Source organism: Leptinotarsa decemlineata, unplaced genomic scaffold (genome assembly GCF_025532065.1).
Source record: "Leptinotarsa decemlineata unplaced genomic scaffold, Ldec_3_MD MMD2_tig00026328_RagTag_RagTag, whole genome shotgun sequence".
Classification (NCBI taxonomy): Eukaryota; Metazoa; Arthropoda; class Insecta; order Coleoptera; family Chrysomelidae; genus Leptinotarsa; species Leptinotarsa decemlineata.
This window is the reverse complement of record NW_027412688.1, coordinates 13603642-13622073: the sequence shown is the minus strand read 5'-3', so window position 1 is coordinate 13622073 and position 18432 is coordinate 13603642. Positions and strand designations below refer to the sequence as shown.

Sequence of the window (18432 nt, the reverse complement as noted above, 5' to 3'; positions counted from 1 at the left end):
CTTCTCTCCGTATACACAGGAGACGTGCCCAAGCCGAAGAACAACTTTAACAAGTTGGCGCTATACGCGGACGACACAGCTCTGCTGGCGAGATCAACAAGCCAAATGCACTTCACAAGATACTTGCAGCAACAGGCAGATAGATTAAAGGAAGGGCCAACTTGTGGAAGATCAATATAAACCCTGACAAGAGTCAGGCAATACTGTTCACCCGGAAGGAAATGTCATCTTCAACGGACAAGAGATTCCGTGGACCAACGAAGCTAGATACTTGGGGGGTCAACGTAGACAAAAGATTAACGTTCAGGTCTCACGTACGGTAGAGAATAGGAATGGCGAGATCTGCCCGACAAAACTTAGTACCAATAAGAGGTTGAAGAAGCAACATGGGATTGAAAGTGAAGCTGCTGACCGTAGACCGTAATATTACCGATAATTCTGTATGCCTGCACTGCCTGAGGCAGCGACATACAGAAGACGGATTCAGTCGTTTATGAACGCGTGCGTAAGGGCCGCCGTTAACGCTCCAAGATATATACCGAATAGGTACATGTTCCGGGATCTAGACCTGAACATACATTACGTAGACGCATACATGACACGTTTGACATAATTCGAGCGCACGACAATCCAGCGCTAAGCGATCTACATAACGTACTGAACAAGGATAACCCCAGATTCCGAGAGATGGTCAAACACAGGAGGCCAACGAAGCAGAACCAGAGAACACCTCCGAGAGTCGCTGTCAGGCGGCTCCAGTAAGTATAAAAATGTCTCAACCAGACTCCGAATTCAACTCATTTTCAAATTCATCGAGAAACAAAAAAATGCCCCCGACATGAAAAAATTCAGTTAGGAAAGTCAAGATAAAAGCAAATAACAACAGATCAGACAGCAAAAGCACCTGAAGGCTGACTTTCGACTAAAAGAGGTCAGATGTCAATCTTGCTGAAGTGCCCATCAGTAAGTTGAGGACCGCTCCGGAGGAGCGAGGGTGGATGGACGAGATGGGATGATCTGCACACAGTAATCGTGCGGAGAGGATTTCAACTCAGGGCACTCAACCCAAGAGGGGGCATGGAAGGGGGGTTGGTCGTGATACTCAGACGGTTCACACCGTTTTGAAGAGACCATGCCCGGTACTGATGATGGGGCAAGTACCCCGAAATCGGTTGGTCGTATCGACCAAATGAAATTAATTTCTGCTTTTCATAGTGATGGGAAATAACTTTCGACGAATCTTCCATGTTGCACAGGTGCCTGATGGTTTTACTTCAACTTTCTGCGCGGTATTACCGAGGCAAGGTGTTTCCAACTGAACCTGGAGCATATATACACACACACACAAATATATATATATATATATATATTTCTTGAGTGTTCTGTCCACGATCTTGTTCGGGCTCCTTTAATTTATGTCATTAACCCGAGCTTCTTCTTCTGCTTGTTTTGGCCCTTCTTCTAGTAAAGGTTCAAAAAGTTAACTCGATGACTCTCACGGACAAAGTATGATGAGCTGTTTTTCCGGATTTCGATCCGTGTTCTGTGATTTTAATCCTCACTAGGATTATTCTCACGTTTCGTCAAAGTCTCATTTACTTCCTTGTTTCAAACATAACACGCTATATTATCACATTTTTGAATACCTGGCATAATACACTCTGAAATGGACCCTATAACGAAAAAGACCTGTTTTTCAGATATCCATTTCTTACCTCAAAAAAACTAGAAATTATTAGGCTATCGAGTAATTCCCCTATAATATTCAAAATTTTGATATAACATATAAATAAGGTATTACAAATAACTTCATTCCATCTTCTGTAGAAGTAATATTTCCAAAATGTTATACAAGGTGTTCAGAATCGATGAATAGTTCTGAAGATATAAAAATGGGCCAAAACTCGTTTTTTGAAATGGAACACCCATTATTTTAGGATAGTTTTCAAATTCTGAGATGATTTCGACTCATTTTCATGAAACATTCTCTATATCGAAAATCAACCGTTCACGAGATATTTCAGTTTTTCTTGAAAAAATAAAACATGCACATGTCCACTGTGACACAACGAGGTAAGAAACCCTCATTTCGAACAGTTACAGAAAGTATATTAGAGCTATTAATTTGCCTTCATGGTTTTCATTGAAGACAGATGAATAAAATGAATAAAAAAATGTTCAATCTGAATGTTTCATAAAAAAGCAAAACTTCAATAATATTGCATTGTCTATTCACACAAAATATAAAAACTATTTTAAAATATGTTCGGAAAAACATTTCCGTTAACTTCCAGATATTTAATAACACTCTTCATCAAATTGTTTTTTACAGCACAACTGATTTCATTGGTAAGTTGGGTATTGAATGAAATTTCTTTTTATCGTTTGAGTACTTTATTGTTTAATAGGAAAGCTAGGGAAACAAAGAAAATAGTTGTTGATTTATTGATGTTGTCATTTGTATATTTTGAATTCGTGTGCAAAATATCCGGTTTAGGTTACACAAACGAAACATTTTTTTAAATTTGATTATATTCCATGTTTAATGTTTCCTATGACATAATTTATGAATACATTCACCATTTTGTACTAATCAAAAAATTTTCAATTGAATAACTTCCCAGATGGTTCTCATCTGATTTGAAACGTCTTATTTACTTGAAGAAGGAAGCCCATTTGAAATTCAAAATAACGGGATGTCCCGCTGATTACCTAACATTTTCTCTTTTAGGCTTGCAATGTTAAAAAAAGTAAAAATTTTATTCACAGACTAATAAATTTACTGAATATTCAGCAGTGAGTTAAAGCATTATGGAATTATGTGAATTTCAAACGTAAGCATACTACTCTATCTTTACACATCATCTTTAACAACTGTATCAAACAGGGCATTTTTCCAGACTTCTGGAAATATAGCTTTGTAACCCCTATATACAAATCTGGCAAAAAGTCTGATATTACAAATTACAGAACAATTTGAATCCAAAGTACCATTCCCAAAGTTCTATATTTTCTTATTAGTAAACACCTGACACTAATTTCAGATCCATTACTTGATCCTTTTATTTTGGATACAAAGTGATCTCACTAATAGGATACAGATAACTCGAGTTAACAGATTTAAATTTTTTGGAAGTTTAGTACAATCCGGTGTTTCCCAAGGATCCTATTTGGGACCATTGCTGTTCAATTTTTTTATGAACGATATTCAGAAGTGCTTTTCTAATGCAGAAGCTTCGCAGATTATTTGGAAGTTTACAAGAAAACCGATTCACCGGACGACTGTGTAAAACTCCAGAGCAAGCTGAACCAACTATTCAGTTGGTTATCTGACAATGGTATGGAATTTAATACATGTAAATGCCATTCCATAATTTTTAGCCGTAAACGTATCCCCTTAACGTTCTCTTATACTATAAAACAAGTTCTGCTCAGTAATGTAACAGAAATAAAATATTTGGGTTTACTCCTAGACAGCCCACTTTCATTTCAGCCCCACATGTCAACCATTGTTAATAAGTTTCTGGAAATGCTAGGCTTCCTAAGAAGATACACCTCAGATTTCACTGATAACAAATGCTTAAAAATTCTGTACTACTCTCTGGTAAGATCTCATCTTGAATACATATCTTCTGTATGGAACCCTTCATATGTAAGCCAAATCCATATATTAGAACAAGTTCAGAGAAAATTCTCAAGATTGGTCGTGTTTAAATCCAGAATTACTTCTGAGAACTACATATATAACTATCCTCAACCATATGTTCTCATAGACCTTGAAACACTGTAACAGAAGGGATACTAAAGGTGTTGTCCATTTTCCTTCATTGCTATCCAACATCGGACTTTCAGCCTCTCCTGAAGCTACTAGAAATATAATAACATTTTATAAACCACACTTTAGAACAAATCAGTATATTCATTCCTTTATATCACGAACTATAAGAGCGGCAAATAAAACCTACCTCAATTTCTTTACTTAGTTAAACTCAAAACCGCTCACCGCATTTAAAAAAAAAGTAAATGGAAACCATTCAAATATTATCTGGAACATCATCTGAAAGAGACGGATTTGCATCTTCAAATTGAGTTTTGTGAATGGTTGCTGATAATAAGTCCGGAAGATCCATATTTTCCTAAAAAAATTATATGGAGTGATGAAGCTGAGTGCCAAAAACGGATCACTTAATCGTCATTATCAGGCTAATGGAAACCCACACCTTATGTCTGACCGATATTTTCAAGAAAGTTGGAGTTTTAACGTTTATTGTGCTATGAAGCACAATAGGATTCTGTGTTTGTACATCTGCGATGAAAATTTAAATTGTGAAAGATGCTGTAACATACAGTGAATAATTTATCAATTGAAGATGCGGAAAATATTTGATACAGCTTGTCAAATGTAGGAAGAGCTTTCTGAATTCCGTTATGGCCCCGCCCTCTAAATGTGCATCTGTTAGAAGCCTATGAGAGAGAGAGAAAAAGAATTCTCAAGTCTCTTCCTAGATTTGACAAGCTGTACTAACAGCCGCATAATCGCGGGAATGTAGGCGTATTACTCGATCATTGGATTGCCAATAATGGGCCGTACCTTTGGCCAGCACGTTACCCAAATCTGTCTCCAATGAACTACTATGTATGGGAAGATACTAAAAATATTGTATATGCAGATTCTGCAACAAGTAGGGAGAATATGATAAGAAAAGTTTTACAAGCATTGAACACCCTTGATGCCGATGAAATCAATCATGCTGTAAATAACAAGTACTTTCGAAATTCGTCTATGATCTATCAGTTTTCATCCACCTTTGGAATGATGCAATTGACAACACACAAGTTTCTCAAAGAATGTTTCTTGCAAGTAGCAATTCAGGGCTATCTGAGATACCTTTACCAGTAACGCATATTATATCCTCATCATTCTTTCAAGATAATTTTATAGGCTTGAAAAATGGGTGTTATCGTTAACCTGCTAGGATTTCCATATAAATGATAACACTGAAAAGTAGAAACTCGTCTGAGTTAAGAATTAACAACGGATCGATTTGCATTCACAACAGCAGTAGACCCGTCAGTAGAACTAACCACTCATGCTAACTAATCGGATACTGTCTGACTTCTGACTCAGAATTATGCAGAGAACTAGAGTGGTCTTTCAATGTTCCACACTCAGTACAACTGTGGACTACACTTTCTAAGCTTCCTTTCATATGGGGAGCATTGTCCTTGTGTAATAAATTTCACATAATCTGCAAAGACACACCTTCAAGAATTTTCCAGCATTGCATGGACATTTTCACAAAAAGTATAAATACAATTATTCTACTTATGCACTTGAAGCAGATTTCAATGTATTGAAACTAGATTCAAAATAAGGGTCGTATAGTTCAATGACGTTTTTCAAGTCCTGACAAAAAGTTCTAGCGGTTTGTTAAAAACATTTGAATTCAAAGTGTGACTTTTGATATAGCACACATAATTTCAAATATTATAAAAGATATTGTGGGAACAAAATACAATATAAAGAAGTTTTTTTATTTCATTATCCAATGAAGTATTCAATTATTAGATACTAACTCCTGCTGGGCCGCTGTGATACTCTTCATACCTTCCTGCACAGAGCTCAGATTAAACCTCCATGAGTGGAGTAAATCACGCAGTTGTTGCCATTGGGCCCTGCCGAAAGTTCTGTGCATGGTACTGGATACGAAAACTTTTTTTGCTGCTTGGTCCATTCGGGCTCTAACTAATTTCGTTTTCAGTACTGAAAAAAAATATCAACATTGAAATTTCATAAGATAAAACGAATTTCACTCAATAGATGAATTTTTCACATAAAAAATCACAACACATTACTCTAACAAGTATAGTAGTAGTAAAAGATAAACCTGTTCAAGTCGAAAATTTATTACAATACAATACAATGAATTTCTCAGTGATTTTGAAAAAACACTTTTTAATGATTCAATCATTGTTGTAATTGTAAACCAACATATTTAATACAGAATCACTACTGAGAAAACTATACACTATAACTATACAAATCAAAATAAATATTATTAGTTATGATATAGGTTTTCATCAAGTATTGGCCAGTTCCATTCAACTAAGAAACTAGACATTCAACATATATTTTGGTTGAATATACATGTACTTGGATTACATTTTTTTAATGTTTTGAGAAAAATCACATTGGAAAGAAATTGTAGGTCGTAGTTTGTTCTTTAAAAGATTATTTAATATTTTGTGGATCTCAAGAGTTATGTTTGAAAGTTGTAAAAATTCCTTAGGGTTGAGAAGATTAGAATTTTGTGTGAATCAGTGAAAAACAATACAAATAAAATATATTTGAAAGTAGTTGATAATGTTTTTTGTTGAACGTTAAAAGTTCAGACTTCCATTGTCAAAAATGGTGTTTACAGATTAGAAATTTATGAAAGAACAAATGAAACAAAAAATATTTTAGTTTTTCTTCCATAGATTTCGAATCTTTCAACTAAATGTAATATGAGGCCAGTTCAAAAAATAAGGAGAATTTTAATTTTTCACAAAAAATATTCATTTATTCATCAATTTGTATTTTGCTCCCTTCAAAGTAGTCCCCCTCAAATATAATGCACTTGTGCCAGTGTTTTTCCAATCTTCAAAGCATCTGACATGCACTTTTTAGTATGTCCTTGAACTCCCCCTGCGATTCAGTTTTTGTCTCCTCAATTGTCGCAAAACGCCGTCTTTTCATGGGTCTCTTCAATCTTGGGAACAGAAAAAAGTCGCATGGGGCCAAATCTGCGTAATACGGTGGCTAAGGCATGATTATGGTGTTGTTTTTTGTCAAAAAATTACGAACAAGGAATGACGAGTGAGCAGGTGCAATACCGTGATGCAAAAGACATGAATTGTTTTTCCATAATATCGGACATTTTCTTCATATTGCTTCTCGCAAGGTGCGCATAACTTCAAGATAATACTCCTTGTACCAGTGCACTAAGCCACAGTAACCGAAGAAAACAGTGAGCAAAACTTTTGATCGAACTTGGCGTGCTTTTTCTGGTCTTGGCTTTCCTGGGCTCTTCCATTGGAATGATTGGGCTTTGAATTCGATGCCATAACAATATAACCATGACCTTTTCAAGAAAATCTGGATCGCCGTTGACATCATTCAACACTTCATGAGCGACGATCATGCGACGTTTTTTATTGGACAAAATTCAGCAATTTTGGAACGAAATTCGCTGCCATACACTTCATGCCCAAAATTTTTTGAAAAGATTGCATTGCTAGGCATGCAACTTCTCACGCAGATGATTCAACAATTATATTAACTGCTAAGGATACATTTGACTTGATAAATGATATACAACTAGTAGTGAAGAACTTCACTCAATGGTGTGAGATAAATCACCTTATTATTAATACGAAAAAAATGGTCCTTATCCAATTCAGTAATCCTCAAAAACACTTCAACAACATGAAGTTCAACTTATGCCACACTGATATCTTAGCATCAGAAAGCTCGGAATTCCTTGGTATGGAGTGTTTCTATAAATTAATAAAGTTAAATATATATCTTTATTTTCGTATTTAGCTTTACACAGCATATTTTTCAATGTGGCCACATGTCGTTCGACTAGCCCATTTGATTGGGGATACCTAGGGCTGGACGTGATATGAGTGAACTGCCATGCCTGTGAAAATTGTTTGAAATATAAACTAGAGAATTGTGGTCCCCCGTCGCTGACTAATATATTTGGAATGCCGTGGCGCGCGAATATGGATTTTAAATGCGTTATTACTTCTTTAGATGAGGTAGAATCTACTAGTTTTGCTATTTCAATGTATTTAGAGAAATAATCTACTACTAGTAAGTATGTTTCGTTGTCCAAAAAAAATAAGTCGCACGCTACTTTTTCCCAGGGACGTTCAGGAACACCCAACACCAGGCAGTGTCTTTTTTCAGCAACTGTCTCAACGGAGCAGTAATGCTTGATAAATGGTCGATGAATTTGCTCACATAGGTTATCATACCCAGAAACCACTGTAAATCGCCTTTATTCTTAGGAAGAGGCATTTCCGTGATTGCCTTCACTTTGGAATCATCAGGCTTATAGCCAGATTGTGAAATTTTATGACCCATATAAACGATTTTAGTTAAACAGAATTTACATTTATTTTTATTGAATCTAACACTATTTTGCTTTGCGATTCGCAATACATTTTCCAAACGTGCATCATGTTCTTCTTTGGTACTACCCCATATCAAAATATCATCAATATATATCTCTACCCCCGGTATGTCAAAAATAGCTTTAAATCTTTTTTGGAAAACCTCAGGAGCACAATTTACACCAAACGGTAATCTTAGAAAGCGGTATCTGCCAAAAGGTGTAGCAAAAGTGCATAGCTTCGAACTCTCATTATCAAGAGCAATTTGCTAAAACCCTGACATGGCATCAAGCGTACTGAAATATTTAGCATTTTTTAATTTAGCACTGATTTCTTCGAAAGTTGGTAATGGATAATGTTCTCTACGAATATTTTTATTGAGTTCAACCGGATCGAGGCAAATTCTCAAAGAGCCATCTTTTTTTGCGACTAGTACTATCGGATTGACCCATTCTGTGGGAAAGTCTACTTTAGAGATGATTCCCTGCGACTCCATCTCCTCCAAACAGCGCTTAAACTTAGGTATTAAAGGAAACGGAATTTTTCGTGCTGGGTAGATTTTTGGTACGGCATCTAATTTCAGTTGAATGTGAAAAGGTTTCTCAAGGCAACCAATTCCTTGAAAAATGTCTTCGTATTTTTTTACGACATCAGCACAATCAACAGAATCAATTTTTTTAATAATGTTCAATTCGATACAACTATCCAAACCTAAAATAGCTGGAGAGTCTATATCTACTATAACAAAATCTAACCAGTAAACATTATTTTTATAATAACAATGTAAGCGACATTCGCCAATCACAGGTATAGTATCATTTGAATAATTTGTTAGCCTAACATTCGATCTCTTTATAGTTTTTTCATCTATATTCAAAGAGACAATTGTTTTTATATTGATGACATTTGTCATTGCTCCAGTATCTAACTTAAAGACAACATTTTTAACTTGATTAACAACCATTTCTATGTGCCATTGTTTCTGTTTATTTTTTTCGGAAAATTTATTCACCATCCCTATAAAGACATAATTCGAATTTAAATCGTCATATTCTTGAACAGTTTTATATTCACCTGGTGTATCAATATTAAACTCAATGGAGTGTACAATTCTTTTTCAACACATTTTCTGAAAATGAAGTTCCCACATATATTACATTGCTTACCGAAAGCTGGACATTTTCTTACAGGATGTGCTATTCCACATTTAAAGCAACTGATTTGCTTTGGCGAAAACCGACCAACTGCTTTACTCACTCTTCTGAAATGTGGTTGTCCTGGAAAACCTGTATTCGTACTGGTTTGATAATCAGAACGTGATGTTGATTGTTGAGTAGAACCACCCGGTATGTTCCGATTAGCTTCCGTACGAGCATCCACAATACATAACTCTTTCACTTCACTTGTCATTTCCTGCCCCTGCTTCCTAGACTCCTGAACTGCCAGGCAAACACTTTCCGCTTTCTTCAAAGTCATATCACTATTTTCCAATAATCTTTCTCTTAGTTGATCACTTAAGAGGCCAATGATAAGCATACTGCAAACCAGTGACTCTTCCAAATCACTGAAAGCACAACTTTTCGCTTTGTTTTTCAAGTCTGTTATGAACTGTTGTAAACTTTCACCTTCCATCTGCCTCCTTGTGAAAAACTTATGTCTTTCATATACTAGATTCGTTTGTGGTTGAAAGAAATTGTCAAATTCGCGTATCAAGGGCTTAATCCTGTTCTGTTCTTCTTTTTTAAATTTGAATGTATTGAATATACGAATGCCCTCATCACCAATATACTGTAAAAACTGTGCACAATGTAGATCTTCTTCTTTCTTGTCGATTTCATTAGCTTTCAAGTAATTGTTGAATTTTTGAATCCAAAATTTCCATTTATCCGCTACATTGCCACATGTTACGTCCAACGGAGCAATTCCTCTCGACTCTGCCATTTTCTATCTTTAAAACTTTACTTTGACTTTCCAAAAGGAATATTCAATAACAATGGTTCGTTCGCAGCGCCATGTAATGTTTATTAAAACGCCATTGATCATAAACTGTCTTTATTTTTGCCTTCAATAGAGGAATGCAAAACGTCAAGTACAGAAAAACGCATACCATCGATATCATGAACAGGACCGTACTTACTGTATATATGACAGTATGGAGCTGCATTACAAATTATGGTACACAAAATCTCCCCTGTATGCTGGAGGCTACTTTTATAACCTGCTTCCTGAATGCATAAAATTAGCAAAAAATTTTAAAATGTTCAAATCCGATCTAAAGAATGTTTTGCTCTATCACTTCTTTTATTCACTAACTGAATACATTGAGTTGAATATTAGAATTACATCCAATGACTTGTAGGCAAATTTAGAACACTTTTAATGTTTTATATGTAAATCGTTGGCATCCAACTCTAGACTTATATTTGTATATTGTATGCTCCATTAATTATTTGATATTGTTATGTGTAAATACCTGACTACTCAAACTATTATATTTATCTTATCTTTATGACTACCATTGGACTTATCCCATGTTCTGTAAATGATTTATGGAGATTAATAAAATTACCTATCTATCTATCTAATATTAATTCGACGATTCTTCACAACAATTTTCTTCACTTTCTCAACATTTTCATTGGCTGCTGATATGTGTCCAAGGCGTCCAAGACGAGTGCCATCATTCACATCTTTTCGACCTTCTGTGAAAAGCTCATACCACTTGTAAACATGTTTTTGACTCACCGTATGCCACTTCAACATCTCAAGTGTTTTTGAGCACTCAATTCCATTTTTTACACAAAATTTGATGCAAATTGATCTATTGTTTCGATACAAGAAAATCTCCGAACACGCAAAACACTTTTAACTTTGATGCCTCTCACCAACAAAATAAACATGTCAAACAGCTGAAACTGTGAACATATGTTCGAGACAAGTGTACAGAGTTGGCCAAATTGGAAACTTTTAAAGGTAAAGTAACTGTTTTCAACCTGCATAGATGAAAACTGATGGCTATGTCTGAGAGTCAAATTTTATGAAAAATTTAATGGTGAAAATCGCATATCGATATCTATCATCGTTTTTATGATACAACATATTTTTTGAAAATGTGCATTTTTGAGAAGTTGATGTAACTGTAAAATATTCTTTTGAAATAGGAAATAGAAGTATTGATAATATTTTCTGGCAAAAATAAATAAATAATTAATACCATCTATGATAATAATTAAACAACTTTCACAAATTTTTTAATTTCTAGAAGCGTTCTGATAACCTACTCCTCTACCAAGGAAGCTACGGTGTTAGCGAAACGCGTCTAGAAATAAGAAATGTTTGTGAAAATTTTTTAATTATCACTATAGTGATAATTTAAAAATTATAGCAAACAATGCATTTTTTAAATGTAAGAATAATAAATTTTAAAACTATAAGTATTAGGAAAACATAGTTTATTTTGAACTTCATTGCTTTCTTCCTTCCTTTGGCAGTTTTATACTATTTTGTGCAAAAACAAACCCTTTTTTAGTTCAACAAAATTGTTTAAAACTATTTGTTTGCGAAACTTGGTTCAAATTGTAAATTACTCTGAGTGACATTAGGAAAAGAATGACATTTCAATTATAATTTTTTTTTGAGAAGGCGAACCTCAAATTTGTCAGTTGTGAACAATAGTATTTTTGATATTTCAATTAATAACAGAATAAGTATATCGTCAAAACCATAAATCCAACTGAACGTTATTGAACAACAAGTTTAAACTTTGAAAGTTCCCCACATTTTTTGTATGGACATAAAAGAAGTAGAAAGCCAAAACCTTTAGTTCCCAAAGATTATTTTATGTTGATTAGTAGAAATCAGTGACCTAAACATTAATGGCAATTACATAGTTTTGGTTTGGATATGAGACTGGTAAAACAAAAAGTTTATCTTAATTGAAAACGATTGCCAAGATGGTTGATTGCAATTAGAGTTGTTGATGAAACTGGGCCTAAGAGATATCAGACGAAATAAGCATTTTAAACCATTTACGTTTTACTTGATAGTAAACTTACCCTCAATAATGAAATTTTCAACATCATCAGCTTCAATTTGGAGTTCCTTTTCAATAATATCAAATGAAATTTCTGGATTACTTTCTGCAAGTTGCATAAAAGATAGCAACCTCATTTTTTGCAAGTTCTGTTCGTGATTCAGACCTGAAACCAATTAAATTTTCTTAGAACCACTTTATGTTCATTTCATAATAAATTGAAGAGTTAGGATTAAGAAGTTGAATGGTGTAAATGACACTGGAAATCTAATTTAATAAAGTTTTCAATTGATAGATAGTGATTGGAAGAGATTTGGTGAATTCTCTCTAGCCGTGATTAATGTTGCATGTTGGAAGATATACCCTTATTTTTCATTAGTAATTTGAAGACTTCTTGAGGATGCTTCTTCTTTTTCTGTGGATATGAAAAATGTTAAGTCTGTCTGTAGCAAAGGAGACCGCAAGCTTAGCAAAATTGACAGTAACATTCTCCAGTTATGCAATAACTTTGACAATATAAAAAACTGAAAATGTCTTCGACTAAGAAAAGTTTCTCATAGAAACTGAAGAGGTGCATGAATGAATGTTTTGTAGTATCGAAAACTGGCATTCTCCAGAAAAATTGATCCAAATATTATGACCAAAAGTTTTCTTTCGCGTGGCTTATTAACAGTTCATGATTTCGAATGTAACTAGCAAAGATCGGTTATTTCATTCAAATCAGAAGAACGTTAACACAGTTTCGGCCGAAACCGAAAAATAAAGAAAACGTTATTATAATCAGTCAGTCTTTATATTTTTATCTTTAAACAACAAGGTTATGCAGTCTTCGACATTTTCACTTATTGATAAACAAAAAATTAACATAACAACCCCTTATTTAAGAAAAAATATTAATTACACCTTTAAAATACTTAAAATAGGTGAGGTATTTATTCGAGTAGGTGTAGATTCTCCTTTTGAATATTATTAATGGTTTTTCAAAAATATTAAACTTAAAATTACTTATTTAAGTTGTTACCTAATATCACAACAGGAACTTAATATGTATGTAATAAACAAAGTAAATCACAAAGTAAATCACGACATGGTTAGGCACGTGGACACGGCAAAATGTCTTCGTCGCTTGTATGAAATTCAAGGCGCCGAACGTGACCAATCACAGCGCGAGAACTCCCGAATGCAATTTCGGTTTCGGTCGTAGTTTCGGCAGGTTTGCCGCCGAAACTAAACCGAAACGCGTTTTTGCCGAAACTTGACCGAAACCAAACTTTCGGTCGGACACTAATAAAATACCAACAGACATTACTGGTTTGAGTTATAACCATTTCAAGGCTAGTGTTAAGCACTCACTATTGAGGCACTGTTTCTACTCCATCGAAGAGTATTTGAATTGTGAGACAATAATTTTTAATTTATGAGTTTTGTTTTATTAATAATAATAATAATAATTGTAATTTATTGAACAAAATTACAATTTTGTTCAACTGGCTATTGACAGAAGTCCTTCCGCCCGTGTAACAAAATTGCTTTGAAATAACATAGCTTATTTTACAATATAAAAAAAATAAATATGGATATAATAATGAACAAACAAAATAATTTCATTGATAATTGATAAAGTTGTGTTAATTTTTCTAACAGTGTTTCTGTTGGGTGTAGATGTCGTACTCTTGCATGGGGGTTTCTTGTCACAGCATACTTTTTAATGATTTCTACATTGTCATCTTTTCTAGCAAACTTCTGAGTAAGTGATGGTTGTGTTTGGGGTTATTGGGATGCCTTAATCTTGTTATTTTCCTTATAGCCGTTGTTTCAGATACTTTAATTGTTTTCAAGTCCTTTTGTTTCATATTGAGAAACAGTGAGTGCTAGTATTCAATAAGTGAACGACAGATTAGTTTATATATTCGGCTTGCTGTTGATTTGCTTTATTAAATTTCAGAAATAACTATTAGCATGTATAACCGGCGCCTATTGTTTTTCTTATTTGTCAGTTTGACTTGTCACTATTGTACATTTTGTAGTTAATGTGATGAAATGAACTTATATATCTATCTTATCTATTATTCAAAAAATGCTTAATAAATATTCTCCTGGATAGAACTTATTAGCAACTGATGTCACTGAACAAGGTTGCATACATAAGTTCTAAGCACAAATGAGGATGCATAAATATGTACAAAACAAGTACGGCTCCTACACAATAGAACATCAGCAATGTTCTCAACGTGCAGAACTAGGAAAACAGATTGAAATCCTACTTTTGCAGTTCATCGATAATTTTTCGGATACAAATTACCAGGTTTCACATGAAAGTTCTTGCTAATTTTAACAGAGTGGTTCATATATGAGTAAACATTCCACTGTTTATGGAAGATTCATTTCTACTCCACTTTCATAGGTATAATTGACTTGATGTCTCGAATTTGTATTTGTAATTAATTGTTAGTCTAAGTATGTAAATGCATATTGAACCTTCTATAATCAAAATCATTACAATGTCAGTATCAGCGACCCGCCCGGCTCCGCATGGGTGCAATGCTGATACTAAATATAAATTCAGAAACAGTTATGAAAAGATAATTTTGTTTTATGAACACGCTTTTTTCCCCATGGCTGGCAACCCAGTTGGAAAATTTAAAAATCAGTCCTTATTGCACATCTACAAAAAAAAAGAACCTACATACAAAATTTCAGCCTCCGAAAATATTCCAGTATGGAAAAACAATGATGAAAAGGTAACTATATTTTATGAATGCGTCCTAGTTCTAATATTTGAAAATCCTTTCTCATTGAACATCTACAACACAAAAACGAATATATATACAAAAGTTCAGCCTCCGAAAATAGTATGGTATGGACAAGTAGTGATGAAAAGGTAATTTTCATATGTAAACTTCTCCCTTTTACCCCCACGGGGCCGCTCCAGTTGGAATACTTGAAAATCCTTTTTTTTTAGGCCGCGCGTCTTCAGGTGATAGAAGACGATTGTGGATACTAACAATCGAAACGTCGTGAAGTAACTTGATTTGGAATCTTTTAATTTTCATTTCTTGTTAATAATTTTTATTTTTCATCTCGTGTTAATAGTTCAGTTTTTTTATTTTTTCGTTGTTGCTTGTATTTTATCTCATTGTAATTTCAGTTTTTTTGCTCAATATAATTGTTATTTTTCAGCTAATCTTTTTTAATTTTTTACAGATTCTTTCAGGGATTTCAAATTAATTTATATCATATTAAACAATGGAAGTCCGAACTAATGAAATGCTTCCTAGGACTTACCAGTTCTTAGAAACAGAGATGAATGAGTATTAAGTTAGTGACTCACATTTATAAGTATAGATGTATAATGAAAAGTAATTTATTCTTTTTCCTCAAACAATAATAATTAATTTTGTCATACGGAACTACGTAATTCAATATTGACTTCCAAATTACTCAATATTTTCGAGACATCACAGATATCAGAATTTTCACAAGGAACAACAAAACAATTAGTTGCCTCCACTCTAAAATTAAAAGTCTCCTCAGCAATAGAGAAAATTTTCATAATTTTCAGATATCTAAAGAGACGAAAACTTGGCAAATTGTAAAATTACCCTTCTAACATTCTGACAGTTTCTGATCATGAGACCTTTTATTCAACACATTCTAAGGAATTTTTTTCAAACATTTCAATTAGTTAACTTCACAACCTTCTTAATCAAAATCATCAACTTCTAACATATTCTTACCACGAATATTACTCAACTCTTCAAGAGTATTGAGGAGTAAACAAAACTTTATTCAACATCATAACTTTACAAAACGGCTCTGATCTTACACAAATTTTACTTCAACAAGGTGATTTAAATCCCTTCTACAGAGATTAATAAACATACCTTGAGTAGTAACAAACTCCTTATGTTCTTGGTAAAACTTGAGGTATGCAGCTAGGTTTTCACTAACAAAAATGTTCAACAAATCATGTATCAACTCTCCTTCAAGAAATCTCACAGGTTTAAGGTCGAGTAAAGGATCCAGCAGGAATGTTTTAGGATCTGCCAAGGCCGACACGATACATCTAATCGCATCTTCTCTGGCATGAGATGCATTTTTGTCAGTGTAAGTTCCTAGGAGTTCTTTCATAACCATTGCGGCTTGTTCACTGAAAGAGATAATGTTGAATTTAAATTGTCTTCAAAAATAATGAAATATGCAAAGTTTTAAATAGATGGATTGAAATACCTCTGATTACTCTTAAGTAAGACTTCATGTAGAAGTCTGTACAGTTTTTGAAGTTGATCGCTAGAGGGAGGACAATTGGCAAATTGCTGCTTAAGATGCTCAACATCTTGAAACACTGATTTTACCGAGTCTGTTTGCTTGGCAATTTGTATTAAATGGTAATAAACTGGATATCGCATTGGGGAATGATCATCCAACGATTGGAAAAGTAGCCATAAGCTGAAAAAAAATTTGGGAACATAAGATTACATTTGTAAAACTAAGAATAATGAATACTTATAGATATTATGCAAATAAATTGATTGATTGATTCAGGGTTATCCCTAGGAATTCTAAAAGACACCAATAAAAAAAAAATGATTCCAAAAATTATGTGTATTTTTTAATAAAAATTCATTTTAGCAATTAGCAGAAAACTTTTGAAAAATTTTTAATCTTGCAATGAGCAAGGAACATTAATTTGGGGCCTCAAACGAAATGTGTGCATAAATATTTTCACAGAAAACTTGGCTGCATTTGAAGGACTGACAAATCCAAAAGTGACATCAAGATTGGTCAGGAAACGCTGTTAAGAACTGAGGAAACTGGTGGACAGGAATAGATTGACTATATACTGGGTGTCAAGACACTCAGGCATCGCAGACAATGAAAAAGTTGATAAATGTGTCAGACATGGATAATCAACTCCATATATGAGCCTTGAACCAGAAGTGGGGGTACAGAACCAGATTGGAAAACCTCTATAAAGAGACCGCCTGCAAAGAGAACTGAAGAACTGCTTCAAAAAGCAGTGATCGGCTCACAACAATTACAGGCTACTCACTGGATTCTGTTCCTTGAGAGGACGCCTGAACAAAAATTAGGGCCATACAGCGAAGACTTCAACTGCAACGCAGCTCATCAAATATTATGCGAATGTAGGACACTGGATCATAGGAGGCAAATAATTGATGGACAACACAAATTATGTCCTATACAAACAAGTATAGATTGTTGGGATGTCATGAAAAAGATGGGAGTGAAATGCAATAAGACTTGATAGTAATGGACAAGTCAGAAAGCTTCCAAATAGTAAAAGAAAAATCATTATTGAATTTGTAATATTCAAAGGGAAGCAGTTGTATCAAAATAAATTTTTATACACAAAATTCGTCAATTGAATAATGGAGTACTGGAAAACAGCTCTTACAATTTTTTTTTATGACATCAGATTCATAATCAGCAGATAATTGATTTTTTATTTTGGAAAATTATGCTAGCCATTAAAACGAATATTTGACGATTTTCCATGAAAACTTCATTCTGGTTGGAAATAAGTTAGAAGAAATTACCTCACTGTTTGGTAGAGGATGCATTTTTTCTGGTAGCCCAGAAAAGGCAATAGCTTGAATATTAAATGAATTAAAGTGCAAAAAACTATATAGTTCAATACTTCGAGACCACATTGTAAGTACACTTACGCTCTTAAAGAAACCTGCCCTAATTCAAGACCCTGAGCTTTGGTTAATTTTTCACAAAAAGCCAATATTATGTTCTCGGATCTTTCTGATGGAATCTGAAAATTAAATGTTGTAATCCTTTTCACATAAGATTATTGTAACTAACCAAGACCATAATGGAAACAATATCATTTAAAACAAGTTCAACCTCAGCTTCTTGGCCTTCTTTAAAACAAGCATCACAAACACCGATGATTTTATGTAGATCGTCTTCTATACCTTTCGGAGACTTTTCCTCGGATATTTCTGCTCCCAAATTTTTTAAATATACTCTAAGATCCTGAGCCTGTAGAAGAAATATAACCTCAAAGCATCTGTTTGAATTTGACTTTGTAATACATCACCTGGTCTTCAAGAGACATATCAATAAAAACTGGAGGAACTTGCATTTTGTTTATGTAGTAATTACAAATGATGAGAATAAGTAAATCTACCAAAAGAAAACAAATTATATATTTGTTAATGACGTTCCTGATGTCCTGATGGAAAATGTAAGAGAAAGAAACG

At 33.9% G+C, this 18432-nt stretch overlaps 1 protein-coding gene across 1 annotated transcript; it reads right to left on the bottom strand.

The window, feature by feature from the left end:
• Nucleotides 1-5514: 5514 nt before the first annotated feature.
• Nucleotides 5515-18432, bottom strand: eIF3m (eukaryotic translation initiation factor 3 subunit m). Its single transcript, XM_074182005.1, has 7 exons — nucleotides 18270-18432; nucleotides 18032-18211; nucleotides 17887-17981; nucleotides 16427-16645; nucleotides 16081-16346; nucleotides 12219-12362; nucleotides 5515-5764 (listed from the first exon to the last, which is right to left on the bottom strand). The coding sequence occupies exons 1-7, from the start codon at nucleotides 18312-18314 to the stop codon at nucleotides 5559-5561; spliced, it is 1155 nt and encodes a 384-aa protein (XP_074038106.1). The 5' UTR covers nucleotides 18315-18432; the 3' UTR covers nucleotides 5515-5558.